This window comes from Monodon monoceros, unplaced genomic scaffold, assembly GCF_005190385.1.
Source record: "Monodon monoceros isolate NGI ecotype Baffin Bay Population unplaced genomic scaffold, NGI_Narwhal_1 Super_Scaffold_13, whole genome shotgun sequence".
Lineage (NCBI taxonomy): Eukaryota > Metazoa > Chordata > Mammalia > Artiodactyla > Monodontidae > Monodon > Monodon monoceros.
The window spans coordinates 15140242-15156116 of NW_021703769.1; the positions used below are offsets into that span (position 1 = coordinate 15140242).

General features: G+C 37.5%; 1 protein-coding gene across 3 annotated transcripts in view; it reads right to left on the minus strand.

The window, feature by feature from the left end:
* The window catches only part of STK4 (serine/threonine kinase 4), an 89918-nt gene that overhangs the window by 50883 nt on the left and 23160 nt on the right, over positions 1-15875 (minus strand). For all 3 annotated transcript variants that reach the window (XM_029219977.1, XM_029219978.1, XM_029219979.1), the window contains 3 exons: positions 14688-14825; positions 12078-12206; positions 11174-11360 (listed from right to left, as the gene is read on the minus strand). In XM_029219977.1, coding sequence (XP_029075810.1) covers positions 11174-11360; positions 12078-12206; positions 14688-14825 — 454 coding nt within the window. The remainder of the gene's footprint in view (positions 1-11173; positions 11361-12077; positions 12207-14687; positions 14826-15875) is intronic.

The window sequence follows — 15875 nt, forward strand, 5'->3', positions numbered from 1 at the left end:
AAGATCCTGGACTTTGGTTTTAACATGAGGAAACTCACAGGAACAATAGGTGCCTTCGTGAGACCTAGGACTTTCTGGGAAACTATAAATACGTAACGTTTTTAACACATAATACTATCACAGCAGTTTACCCAAAACATGGTTCTGAGTTGCTCTAACTTAATTATGCCACGATGCTTTAAGATTCTATTTCAAAGAGATTCATTAGAATACAATTAGAAATTTAAGTTTGAAATAGAAATCATCCACTCACTCCCTTTAGTTCAGTGAGTCTAATTTAAAAGGCTTGAGTCAGTGGAAACAATCTTTCAACTCAGTGGTCCAAGTTCTGCATCCCCGGTGGCCTAATAAGCCGTGAGATAAGGAGGGGGAACCAGCTGCCATGTATCTCTTGGGAAGGCAGTGAGGACAAGAAAACCATATCATAGCCAATGAGTCTTGGAAGGGAGAACTGTTGCCTGTCAAATCTTTAGTAGATGAGGTACATATTTTAAGTGGCCACCCTTTGGCTTGTCATTTCCTCATTTGGGGCAAAAGCATTTAACTGCTAAACTACAAATTTATGCAATTCGGGATCAGTTGCTCCAGGATTTTTTTGTTATCTCTGCCTCTGAAAAAAGAACTTTTTTTGTTGTTTTCAAAGACACTTGATATTTAAAGTATTAGTAAAGTATAATAATGTAGTTTATTTGACAACATATTTTTAATATGTTTTGAAAGCTTGGATTCTTTCTCTACTTATAGAAGTTCTCATTTTTGCTCCTAAATATCTTATTTGATAATGATCAACTAAAACAGGAGAAATTCTCTTCCTTTCAAAAAAAATGTTCGCTTGATAATGAAATGGTGAAATAATTTTTCTGCATATTAAAATACACCAACAAAAACCCCACATATAATTTAATATAAAATACACGGATGGCAATATGTACAAAATTTCATTATTTTCATAGCACTACTAATGATATTCAATGTCCAACATATTACTTTGAATGACATTATTAATAATTAATATAACTGAATCACTTTGCTGTATACTTGAAACACATTATAAAATACCTATACCTCAATTTAAAATATGGACACAATATAATTTTTTTCAATAAAAGGATTACTAATTTAAAAAATTAACATTTTCCTAAACCTGTGTGATATGCTTGGTTTTCTAAAGCACAAATTTCTGTCAATATTAATGACATGTAACAGCTGAAACAGTAAAAACGAACAACCTCAAGATACTATTTTATGAGGCAACTCTTAAGTAAAACTCTTTCAAATTTATGAACTATCCCAAGTTAGCCTCTTGAGGTTTATTTCTAAAAGCTGAAAATCATGAATTAAAAATCATGTAATGTTTTATGTTGACATATCAGATATACAAAACCTTCCAATGTTACAAAGACTATCCAGATAACCTTCACCCAGATTCCTCAAATGTTAACATTTTATCACATTTGCATTATCATACTTCAGTCAATCTACCTAGCTATAAAACCTTGTCTGTGTATTATCACAGCTATGAGTCTTGATAATCCAAACACCAACATCACAAAAGCCTTAGGTTTGAAGAGCCTAGAAATAGGTGTCAAAAGACAAGAAAGGCAGGCTTTTCACAATATTTAACACGAAGCCCTCCACCACAGTAGCAATGAGGACTAGAAGTCAAAGGTTTGTCATCTAGGGTGACTTTAGACAAGACGCTGAACTTTTAACTTGAACTTCCTCATTCTGTATGGCAGGAAGCTCATAACTAGTGGACTTCCCATATCTCAGGGAAGGTGTGAAAGTCAAATATAAAAGGAACAATTCCCAGGAAGAGTTAACAATTTTAAATCTATATGCATCAGACAATGCAACCTCAAAATATAAAAGTCCTCCCCCCAAAAATATAAGTCTCAAAATTAACAAAAATTGACAAATCACAACCACAGAGTAACAATTTTAACATATCTCCCTCAGAAACCAAAAGATCAAGTATCAAAAATTAGTGGGGAATAGCTATATTTGAAGACAATTAACAAGCTAAATCTACTGTATATATATAGATTCCTACAAACAATTAGAAAACACACATTCTAAGGCACACAAACACTTAAAAATTACTGACATACTAGGCCACAAATGTCACAAGAAAACATCAAAAAACTGGTATCGGGGACTTCCCTGGCGGTCCAGTGGTTAAGACTTCACCTTCCAATGCAGGGGGTGTGGGTTTGATCCCTGGTTGGGGAGCTAAGATCCCACATGCCTGGCAGCCAAAAAACCAAAACATAAAACAGAAGCAATATTGTAACAAATTCAATAAAGACTTTTTAAATGGTCCACATCAAAAAATCTTTAAAAAAAAAAACCGGTATCACACAGACTGTGTTCTTTAGCCACAATTCTCTGAAATTGAAAACTAAAAATAAGAAGTTAAAAAAATTCATAAAATTTGGTTTTTAAAAAGCACTTCTGAATAATTCATGGGTTAAAAAAGAAATATGTGATAAGCACAAAGCATCACAAGCTGGGAAAAAGTATTTACAACGTGCCACATATGAAACTTATGGGATGCAGTGAAAACTGAACTTAGAGAAAAAATTACGTTACCTGAATACATTAGTAAGCAAGAAAATTAAACAGCTAAGTGTTCAACTCAAAAATCAAAGAATAAAATTTAACAACAATTTTGATTAGAAAAGACATCTCTTAAACTAGAAATAGACCTGATAATGGGTACCTACACCAAACTTACTACAAAATCAAACTTGATGGTAAATTACTAGAAGAATTTTCTTTAAGATAAGGAATAAGACAAGAATGTCCATTACCAGCTCTATTATTGCAGGTCTTAGTAAGATAGAAAAAATATATAAGTATAAAGATCAAAAGGAAAAACTAATTCACAGACTGTCTTCATAAAAACAAAAACTCTAGAAAACCTATTAGAACAAAAAAAATCCATAAAAATTAATTTAACAAAAGATCTAAAACATCTTTATAGATATAATTATAAAGTTATCTACAAAAAGAAGATATAAGCCAAACAGATGGAAAGATAAACCATGTTCATGAACAGAAAGAATTAACATCATAAAGATGGCAATTCTGCCTAATTAATCTGTGTATTCAATGCAATTCAGTCAAAATCCCAGTGGTATTTTACAAAATTGGATACACCGATGCTAAAATTTATAAATTTATTTATTTTATTTATTTTTGGCTGCGTTGGGTCTTCATTGCTGCACGCAGGCTTTCCCTAGTTTCAGCGAGTGGGGGTTACTCTTGGTTGCGGTGAGCTGGCTTCTCATTGCAGTGGCTTCTCTTGTTGTGGAGCACAGGCTCTAGGCACGCAGTCTTCAGTAGTTGTTGCACACGGGCTCAGTAGTTGTGGCTCGCGGGCTTAGCTGCTCCGCGGCATGTGGGATCTTCCCAGACCAGGGCTCGAACCCGTGTCCCCTGCATTGGCAGGCAGATTCTTAACCACTGAGCCACCAGGGAAGCCCCCGATGCTAAAATTTACATGGAAGAATAATGATATAAATTTCAAGAGTAATCTGTATTGAAAGAAGAATTAAAAAGGGGGAGGGGAATTTATTTTTGATAGATGGTCAAGGAAGGCCTGAGAAGGTAACAGGACCAAAGATCTGAATGGAGGGAGAAAGCGAGTCTTTCAGATGGAAGGAATAAAATAAGATGACTATAGTTCATACTGTAAACTAAAAAAAAATTCCTGATATATTAAAGTCCTAAATGTGAACAGTAAAACTTTATAACCTTTAGAAAAAAAATAGGAGACTGTTTCTAAGACATTTGGGTAGGAAAGAATTTCTTTTTTTAATTGAAATGTTGTCAACATACAATATTATGTTAGCTTCAGGTGTATTACATAATGATTTGACATTTGCATACATTATGAAATGATCACCACAATAAGTCTAGTAAATATCTATCACCATATAAATTTATTACAATATTATTAAGAATTTCTTGGTTACCAAAGGGAAAAGGTAGGGAGCAGGGATAAATTAGGAGTTTGGGACTACTATATATAAAATAATCAACAAGGACCTACTGTATAGCACAGGGAACTCTACTCAATATTCTGTAATAATCTATATGGGAAAAGAATCTGAAAAAGAAGAGATATATTTATATGTATAACTGAATCACTTTGCTGTACACCTGAAACTAACACAACATTGTAAGTCAATTATACGCCAATATAAAACAAAATTTTTTTTAATATATTATTAAGAATTCTTAAAGAAGGCACAAAAAACATACAGTACAAGAAAATTCAGACCAATGGGACTTCATGAAAACAAAAGTTGCTTTCTAAGAAAATATCCTGAAAAATTAAAAGCGCAAGTCACAAGCTGGGAGAAAATATTTACAATGCACATAACTAATAAAAAATTAGTATCCAACATATAAAGAACCACTGCAAACCAATAACAAAAAAAGAAAGAAAAAGAAAAGAAAAAGGGCAAAGGCTACTCGCAAAGTAAGCATCAGACTTGTATAGTCAACATGGAAATAAATTAAACGAAAACTAAAGAGGCTACACAAGAAAAGCTATAAACTGTCATCGTTAATATTTATTTTGATACATAAAATAACTTTTCCCGGGCTTCCCTGGTGGCGCAGTGGTTGAGAGTTCGCCTGCCGATGCAGGGGACACGGGTTCGTGCCCCGGTCCGGGAAGATCCCACATGCTGCGGAGCGGCTGGGCCCGTGAGCCATGGCTGCTGAGCCTGCGCGACCGGAGCCTGTGCTCCGCAACGGGAGAGGCCACAACAGTGAGAGGCCTGCGTACCGCAAAAAAACAAAAACAACAACAACAACAACAAAATAATAACTTTTCCCAAGTCAGTTCTGCACAAGAATTTTAAGTTTTTTTTTTTTAATGTATTCAATTACTTTGTTAGGGCCATTTTAGCTGATGATAGGTTCGAAACTATATGCGTGGTACCACGCTGCAGAAAGAAAACATCAGTTCTGGTTATGGTCTACTGAGAAATGTGGGAAGAGAAAGGAAAAGTTTAAACTATTTTGAGATGTTCTAACTGACTTCAGTCTTATTTGAACTTTGCCAAGTATGAGGTATCCAATCTCCTACCTAAAATAAAGACATTGCCCTAGTGATGCTGTGGTTACTTAAAATAGATGTTAAAATATAAATAAATAACAGTCTTGATCTAGAATGAAGCCTTCCATAGAAAGGGGATTTGTGGACACAAGTGGCAACACCATTTAAACTCATAACCTATGACAGAGCTCCCTCTGCCGGCCCAGAGAAAGTACAAGGACCCTGACACTGACACAGAACCTCTCAAGTCACCTCAGGAATGTGCCTTTCAAATAGTGAGGGCAAAGTTCTTCTACGGTCCTAATGCAAAAAAACCCAGTGACACAGACAAACAGGAGAAGCCTTCCAAAATCCCCAAACTGACAGCTTATCCAGACACGGGTTTTCAAAGTAGTGTGGACAATGGTTTACCTCTATGGTTCTGACAGGTATTCTTGGGGTCTCTCATAAAGCAATCAAATCACACCCCACTCTAACCCTCCCTCCAACTGCAATCTGATTCTTTATGGTAGATTCAGATATACACAACCAAAACATACTCCCTCAGATGTAACAAAATCATCAGAGGCAGGTTCCCTTTGAAAACCTTGTGCCCTTTGTGTCTGGAAATCCTGGGCAGACACAGAGCAAGGCTAGGTACTCAAACAACCAGCAAGGGACACCGCAAGCTGAGACTTGCCATCAGATGCCCTTGTAACATGAGCCTTGGTCCTGTCCCTTAACAACTTAATAAAGGGGCTCTGCTGAGGAGCAGGATAATATAACGGTTAAGAGCATGAGCTTTGAAATCAAACGTATTTGGCTTCAGGTCTTGGCTCTTCTGTTAATCACTATGTAATCACGAGCAAGTTACCTAGTCTCTTGGCAATTCAGTTTCTGCTTCTGTAAAAGGCCGGGGGCAGGCTATGAAAACACCACACATCACGGTTGTAATGATTAAAATATATGAAATGCTTACAAAGGATTAAGCACTGTACCTGGTAGATATTAAGTGCCTAATCATTAATGATTATTATTAACAGTTATAATGTCTATCTTCTTGGGTATAATAAATAATTTATATATAAAAAACAATTGTTTGACATGTACACACTGCTATATTTAAAATGGATAACCAACAAGGACCTACTGTATAGCACAGGGAACTCCGCTCAATATTATGTAACAACCTAAATGGGAAGAGACTTCGAAAAAGAATAGATACATATATACGTTAAAAAAAAAAAAGAAAAAAAAACAACTGTTTCTTAAAAAGAAAAAAAAAGGTATCTTTGGAATCCCCTCAAAAGCCAGCACCAGTCTTACCATGAATTTTCATGGGTTTTATATTATGGATCTAATGCCCATTAACATAAGGGTAGGCTTACAGAACAAATCAGAAGTTCAGTAGAATGAAAAGACCATAGACTTTGGAGTTCTTTGAATTCCCAGCTCCCGCGTTTACTAGCCATGTGACCATAGCAAATGTTAGCCACTGAAAAAATCGCAATGTCTGGGTCAAACAGCTGATTAGACGTGGCTCAAAAAGGAATTATAGAATTAGAAGATGAATCCAGGGCTAACACCCAGAAAGTGGCACAGAGAGATTTTAAAAAACGGAAAATATAAAGGAGAAACTGCTGTAAAGGGAAGAAACTAAGGATACTGATAGCTGCTATTAATCCTTGTGGAAGGTAAACTGTTACAAACCTTCTGGAGGACAATATGGCAATACCTGCACATTAAATTGTTCAAACACTTCTGGAAATTTTTCCTAGGAAACATTAAAAGGAAGGCAAAACTTATATGTAGGATGTTCCCTGCAGAGTTATTTGTACTAGTGAAAAACTGGAAACAACCAAAATGCCCAGCAATGGGTAAATGACCAAAAAACACTGTTAAGTGTGATAAACATAAAAAGGACTATGCAACAACATGAAAAATGTATATGCTTATTCGGGAGAAATTAATCAGAAATTAGAATATCTAAGCAAATTATTACCATATAGGAACTATACAGGCATATGGTCAAGAACAGGAGTTCTTTGCTGGAGTAAGAGGACTTAGGGGTGAACTACTTTCTTTTGTAACAGTGCATTAATACTGTTGTAATACTGTTGGTATAAATAATTTTTAATACAGTAAATGAGAATAGAGGCATTTGAAATATCTAACTTTTCTAAGGTACTAGGTGAAACCCTATTTATTTTCACAAACTTTAACCTGTAGAAACTTCAGTTCTCTATTAGTCATGAGTTATATAATTTTTATAAACAATTAGAGCTACAAGGGACAAGGAAAATAAAGAAGATTAATAACTCTTTATTTTTATTGATTAAGGCACTGAGGCCCATATAAGGAAAGAGAATTGTCCAATGTAACACAGATAGCTATTATCTAAGCCAAGCTTGGTCAGATAGTCTCCTTTAAATGTTTAGAAATCAATATGAAGAAGTGGTCTAATGTCTCAGATCTGCTTTAAATTAATTCAGTTTGTTATTCTCTTTGGTGGAGAGCTGAAATATGATGGGCAGTGAGTTATTTTTGAAACTGGTTACATGTCAATAGGGGTCATGATATTATTCTGTGTAACTGTATATATTTTCATTTTCCATAATGAAAAGTTTCAATAGCTCCTAAGATAATGAGTAAAGATCTCAGAATTAAGTGGCGAATCTATCTAACTTGTGACTCAAAACTTAATTACAAGACCTGAAACAGATTGTGAACTAAGTTTACTTAACGTCACTTAGCTGTGACTGTTGAGGTTTTTAAATGGGTTTTTCCCTCATGACTATAATAAAAGATTCATGTTTCTCATTAGACGTGCTAAAACCATCCAAGCTCAGAAACTGAGCAAACAACCCACTGAATTAATGAGCACTTAAAATACGAAAATTACATTTGGAACAAAATTAATTCTTTACATTTGAAAAGGTGGATTTCCCATAACATGTACATGCACAGCACATGTTAATGGGTCAGTCTGGTTATTATAATCATCTAGGGATTAAAATCAACTGCACAGTTAAAGCCCTTAAAACAAGCAGACGATATAGCATACCGAGTCAACAGAAAGAAGTCAGCAGCCCACTGCTGCAAAACAAACCTTCCTAACAAATCACACGGGCTAGCTGCTTAAAAGAGCAAAAGAAAAAATAAATTTAGTGCGCATCATTCACTCGATAATTTACGTAACACCAAATCTCGAGTCCAGGGAATGAAACATACTGCAAGAACACATTTCTGATAAGAATTTAAAGAGAGACTAGCAGGGAGTGACAATGTTTTAATAAACTCCTTGTAAATATCCATTTTTAAGGCCATAAAAAACAGTGCAAGGAGGAAGAAGGGAGAAAAAAAGGATTCTTAAGGCCATGCAGAATTCTAAGTCCTAATTTACAGGATACACTATGATATCGGCAGTATTTCTGGTGTGATTTTTTTCTCTGATAACAACTCTAGAAAATAATTTGGAAAATAAATAAAATTTAAAATACCTATAATCCCATTATCTACTTTTCATATTTGGTTTATCTTTCTCTGGCCTTTGGATTGGTTTTTTCAGTCTTTTTTCTATGTGCATAGCAACATGTTAATGTATCTTTTTACTTTTGTAAAGCTAGGATATAATTTCTCTATATCTTCAATTATTTTCTTGGGCCAAATTCCTAGAAGTGGAACTTACTGAGTGAAAGGCTTGAAGTTTTTAAACTCTTGATATGCACTACATTCCGGAAAAGTCAGATCAATTCACACGTCCAGCGGCAGTATTACTACTCTTCCACAGTGTGTCTAATTCTGACCTGAAGCCAAACACAGACGATGAGCCTTGGCCCCAAAATAGAAAAAAGAAACAAGAAAACCTTTTCCCTTCAAAAACAAAGGGTTGGTTATAAATACACAGACCTGGAAGGTGAAAATTCAAGAGGGCTGCCTGAGAGCTAAAGCCCTGGAACGGTGTGTTCTAGCCGCAATAAACCAGCTGCAGTTGCCCTGAACTCACTGCCACTTGGACTTTGTGGACACGGCTCCCTCTGCTGGAACATCTCCACCCACCCTACTCACTGCCAACCTTCCTGCCTTTTTCCTCCAGAAATTTGTCAGTAATCCCCAGCCTAAATTAAATACTCTTCCACTCTGCTTCGCCAACACCCTCAGATTACCTCTGTTTTAAAGCCCATTTCATATGCTGAAGTGTAATTAAATGGTCTGTCCCACAGACTAGACAGTGACTTCCTTCAGGGCAAGGACTGTTTCTTCATTCCCTGCTGTATCCTCAGCATCTAGCAAAGTACCTGGGATACTGAAGAGAAATTTATTGAATGAATTAATCAATCACAAAGCAGTAGGTCTAAAGCAGTGGTTAGAGAACTTTTTCTGTCTGTAAAGGATCAGACAGTAAACATTTCAGGCTTTGGGGGCCAATGGTCTCAGTCACGACTGCTCAGCTCTGCCTTTGTAGTGCAAAAGCAGTCACAGACAATAGCAAATGAATGGACATGGCTGTGTTCCAATAAAACTTTATTGCTAAAGCCAGGTGTCAAGTCAGATTTGGCCTGTGGACCATAGTTTGCCAATCAGTCCCTGGTTTCGAGGAAGAAACTCTAAATTTTAAAAAAAGGAAGGAAAATACTACTTATATGTGGAATCTAAAAAAGTGGTACAGGTGAACTTATTTACCAAACAGAAATAGTCACAGATATAGAAAACAAACTTTTGGTTACCAAGGGGGAAAGGAGAGGGGAGGGATAAATTGGGAGATTGGGATTGACATATACATACTAAAATATATAAAATAGATAACTAATAAGGATCTACTGTATAGCCCAGGGAACTCTTCTCAATACTCTGTAATGACCTCTACAGGAAAAGAATCTAAAAAAGCGTGGTTATATGTATATGTATAACGGATTCACAGCAGAAATTAACACAACATTGTAAATCAACTATATGCCAATAAAAATTAATTAAAAATAAAGTAAAAGGAAAGAAAAAAAAAGATGATGAAAAGATCATAGAGACAATGCTTTAAACCTACGCAAAGCTCAGGCTAAATTGTACGTTTAGAACTCAATTATTATTACCACTTTGTACTCCCAAATTCCTTTTCTCCATGCCTTGGTCTGCAATGCACAGAGTAAAGGGAAAGGAAACAACTGAAGGGAGAGGAAAGGATGGCCCTCTTCAACGGGAACTGAGCACAGGTGTTAGGCCTCAGTCATAGGCCAAGTAAAAATGATCAGCAGCATAAGAAAAGCAGCAGAGATGGGTTTACACTAGAAGGGACTGGATAGGACTCTTCAATTTGTACATTCATCCTTAACAGATTGACTGAGAATTGGTAAGTCTGGTTTAGACACACAGAGTACCATGAAAACAGACTAAGATAATATGTATGATAAATAGCTCAGAATTTCACTACACTTTGAATTATGCATCAAAACAACGTATGTGCTACGTAGAAGTAAAATGTATAATAATGAAAGCACAAAGGAGAGGAGGGAGAAGCAAAAGAAGATATGCAAATGACCAAGAAATACATGAAAATATGCTCAAAAGCATTAGTCATTAGGAAAATGTAAGTTAAAACCACTATGAAATACCACTATACACCTACTAGGTCGTCTACATTTACAAAGCCTGCCCATACCAAGTGCTGGCCCAGATGTAGAACCATTGGAACTATCATACATTGATCTGGGCAATATAAATTAAACAGTCACGTAATCACTTAAATCAATAACAATCACTATAAATTAAACAAAAATAAAATAAACAATCACTTTGGAAAAAAGAAACAAAAAACAAATGTATGTGCTCACCTCCACAGATCAAGGAAAAGAAGGAAAAAGTGACAACATTCAACAAGAGAATGGCCGTTCAGGTTTGAAAGTCAATCCCTTCTTGTTGTTGATGCTTTCCTGCCTCTGATTCCACATGTCGGCTTCCTCCCTCCCCGAACCCTCCACTGCTGCCCCAACTCTCCAACACTCTTACTCCTTTGACTGTGACAACAGACAGGAGCTTCAAGACTGAGTCCATGTGGACCATGAGAATCTGCTCTCTGGAATGTGCGTGGTCTGCCTGCGAAGTTAGTCTGTTTAATCAGAGCCTTACTTTTCATAGTGCCTTCCTCTTCCTCCTCCTCTGAGTTGATCACCATGGTGCCCAGCTGAGATGGCAACGTGTCATCATGTTCGATCATAGTATTGGCCCCGTCACTCATGGTGCTGGCTACTCGGACAGTGCCCATCTCGTCCCCCGCTGCTCGGACCATCGTGCCAGAATCCATTTCATCCTCCTCCTGGAAAAGGACGAAATCTCAAATGAGGGCTAATTTGATCTAAAGATTGAGTTTTCTGTATGTATAGCTGATTCACTTTGTTGTGGAGCGGAAGCTGACACACCATTTGAAGCAATTATACTCCAATAAAAAAAAAAAAAGATTGAGTTTTCTGAATTACTCTTACTATCTTGGTGCAAATATTTCTGGATTTGATGCTTACTTGGGTTCTAAACCCAACCTGTAGAACCGAGAGCACTCTTTTTTAATTGAACTATAATTGATGTACAATATTATATATGTTACAGGTGTAAAAGACATTGGGTCACGATTTTTAAAGGTTATACTCCATTGACAGTACTCTTATTCAACCAAAGAAGATCATACATATGTAAAGTCTACATATTTAGTATGGATCCTAGACTCCCCAAAAGGGCCTGGGAAAATCCAGTCTCAGACCTGAGCATTCTCTTTCCCGAATAAAAAGCTAAACTGAAGAAAAGATATGGAGGCAAAAGAATAAAATGTGGAAGTGTCTGAGGAAGCACTGGGAGACGAACAGACACAGACCCAGCAAGCCTCTAGCAAGCCCTGGTCCCAGGCAGGACACAGTCAGCAAGAAGAGCCTCCAGTTCCAGGTGGAACCCACATCTCCAACTCATCTTACCTGGCTGGCAATCATGAAATAACAAGCACTGATGCCCGAGGCCCACCACAACGCCTGCCACTGCCACTCACTGAGTTTTCTTCATCGTCCTGGTCCACCTCCCGCTGCTGGGCTTCCTGGCGTTTCAGCTTCACGTCCATGGCTTCGTTAATTAAATCCCGCAGTATGGACACTCCTTTGGCACTCTTGACAAATGGGTGCTTAGCAAGAAAGTTGAAGACGGTTTATACGGCATCAGTGCCAAAACACTGCCTGGCACACAGTAGGCACTTGACAATCTTTGTTGAATCAGTAAGTGAATCTACTCTTTCTCTTTATGCTTTGGACTACAGCTAACCCACACTTGCTTTATAATGGTGAGCAGGTGCATGCAGGCTTGGCCCACCTTTTCTGGCTTGGCTGGAATGTTTCCTCCATTTCTCTCTACCAACTCTGGAGATTCTCAACAGGCTGGCATTGCCCCCTAGAGGAAGTTCTGTAAACATCTTGGGAGCTTGTTGCTACAATGTTTGGAGAACACAAACTACATGGGACATAGGAAAGGGGGCAGGGACACAAGTAATCCCGTAACGTGTGGAACAGTCTTATACAACAACGAACCATAGCAAATTCTCCATATCTTTAAAATGTCTCAGAGTACATATACATTTTGATAAATAATGCTGACGAACTTCTTTAAGAGATAAGCGAAAAGTCTAGTAATTTGGGAGGTGATTCTGGAGAGGGGGCTTAAGCAGAATAAAGACATCGTTCAGAAATCACTGAATAGTTTACTCCTCCTGCTTGTTCTTTCTACTCAATGTCCTATAGCATTTCCAACTATGTATTTAGGTAAAAAGGATTTTAGTGCCAAAGTGTAGTTACTACAGAAATACTAAAACTGGTCACTAATATGTAACAGATGTAGGCCCCAATATTATTCAATCCGCAAAGATACTTGAAACACAGGGATATTGCTGACTCTCCTTCATAGAAATAGTTTAAAGTTTTTAATGTTAATGTCATCTTATATTTTTGTTGTCTGCCTTTGTAACACAGTAAGAAATCTATACTGTGAAAGTTACATGTGGAAGTTCTTTTTTTTTTTGGTGGGGGAGCATTGCCTATTGTTTTCCAAACTTATTCTGACATTGCCCTCAGTGTTTATCTGTAATCCATTCTCTGTTCCCCAGCACCCACCAGAGGATATGGGCTCCAAGGTCTTTGCAAGGACCCTAGAAGCGGACAGTATACCTCAACGTGTGGTACGATCGAAATACAGAAGATATCTTGTCCATAAAACTGCATCAGTACCTCATCCAGGCAGGAAAAGAATTTGCCACTGCTCTTGGAAATAAGACCCAGCTCATTTGCAAGAATATCGTATTTCCTTGTTCTCTCCACTGGGCAAGTCTATAAGATCATTTCCCTCCTCTTATATATAAATGAGTCTGCCCTGTTATTACTTAACATTAGATTTCTGTTAGTGTCCATACACTCATTTTCCTGTGTTTCTTGAATGGAATGGTTTCTGTTCTTCTCACTGCTCTTAAATCTAAACTCATTCATGATGCTAGATACAGTTGTCTCATTACCTCATTATGTCTATAACTTGAAAAGCTGGAGCATTTCTATATTGACATTTGTATTATTATAAATTATTATTCTTATATTTCTCCATCATCGCACCAACATTACCCTGATTCTTTTTAAACTTTGGGCAGAAACAGATTTTAGCATCTATGAGTTTCATTCCAAAAGGATTATAAATGTTATATAAATGTTAAAAAAAATATGCATTGGTTATAAAAAGGGGGCATTGGATCTGACATGACTGAAAACCATTGGCCTAGCTCAGTAATAATAGCAGGTATTTGTCAAATCCATTATATACTACCTTTATTATGTGTAAAGCATTGTTCAAAGTCATACATATTATATCACTTAATCTTCACAACCAACTATGGGGCAGGTACTTGATCTCCACTGTATAGATAAGAAAACTAAAGTAACAGAGAGGTTATGTTACTTGCCCAAGGTCATAGAGCTAGCAAACAGGGAGCTATGATTCAAGCCCCAGGACAGGATCCAGAATCCAAGCTCCTAACTATTAAGCATACTGCCTGCCAAACCCCACCCATCCTTCAAGGCCCAAGCACACAGGTTACCTCCTCCAGGAAAGCAGTCCTGGTATCTTTAGTCCAAAGTGGCCTCTTTCCACCCTGAGCTACAACAGCACCTACCATTGATCCCAGTTCTCTGTCAGAACTGGGTATCTTTAATGGAACTCCTGCTTTGGGATCAAAAAGACTTAGGTTCTAATCCTGGCTTCGCTGTTTACCAGCTAAGTGGCTCTAAATGAGTTAACTCTCTAAATCTTCATTTTCTCACCTATAAAAGTAAATTAATACCCCTCTCTCACAGGGTGTATGTGATGATTAAATGGCACAACATGCAAAGTATCTAGCACACAGTAGGTGCTCAATAAATGTCAGTTCCTGTTCTCTAATCCCATAGAGCCCTGTATTTTCTTATTATCTTGTTCAATGATTTAACTTTATTCTCTATGTCTCTTCTAAGCAGTTACATTCAAAGGGAATATTTTATACCTCTTTACCATCTCCATGTAGGTGGGTTAACAGCATCTTTTGGTCAGCCTGTGAATGAAACAGGAAGAGGCAGCACCCCAGAGTGATTCATACCTGTAGGAGTTGAGTGGCCGTGGCTCTCTGCTCAGGGCTCTTTATGAGACACTGCTTCACAAAATCCATGAAGCTATCTGACCACAGTTCTGGCTTTCGGAACGTGGGAGGTGGGTTGGTAGGAATCATGAAGATTGCCTAGTTTTTAAAAAAAAAAAAAATTGGCAAAATAAAAGTGATGCTCCAATAAAAATATGACTGGAAATACATTTGGAGTTTGATAAAATGATTTTTCTCTTCTCCACTAAAGCACATCCAAATTACAACAAAAATCCAGGTATCTCAAAGTAGATCACTATAACAAATATAATAATAGTGAAAATGTTTGAAATATTGCGAGAATTACCAAAATGTGACACAGAGACACAAAGTGAGCAAATGCTGTTGGAAAAATGGCGCTGATAGGGACTTCCCTGGTGGTCCAGTGGTTAAGGATCCGCCTTCCAATGCAGGGGACGTGGATTCGGTCCCTGGTCAGGGAACTAAGATCCCACATGCTGTGGGGCAACTAAGCCCACACGCCGCAACTACTGAGCCCGCATGCTCTAGGGCTGCGTGTCACAACTAGAGAGAAGCCCACACGCTGCAACGAAGGGCTCACATGCCGCAACTAAGACCCAACTCAGCCAAACAAATAAATTAATTTTTAAAAATAGTCTTTAAAAAAAAAGAAAAAGAAAAATGGCACTGATAGACTTTCTTAACACAGGGTTGCCACAAACCTTCACTTTGTCAAAAACCCAATAGAGTGAAGCACAATGAAATGAGGTATGTCTGTATTATTTATTGAGTTTCCAATAAAAGAGGTACAGTTTTTTAAAAACGTAAAACTCTTGGGGCTTCCCTGGTGGCGCAGTGGTTGAGAGTCTGCCTGCCAATGCAGGGGACATGGGTTCGAGCCCTGGTCTGGGAGGATCCCACATGCCACAGGGCAACTAAGCCCATGCACCACAACTACTGAGCCTGCGCTCTAGGGGCCTGTGCTCTGCAACAAGAGACGCCGCGATAGTGAGAGGCCTGCGCACTGCGATGAAGAGTGGCTCCCGCTCGCCGCAACTAGAGAAAGCCCTTGCACAGAAACGAAGACCCAACACAGCCAAAAATAAATAAATTAATTAACTAAAAACAAACAAACAAACAAAAAAACCCCATAAAACTCTTTGCAATAATCAGCTTAAATTATATTCT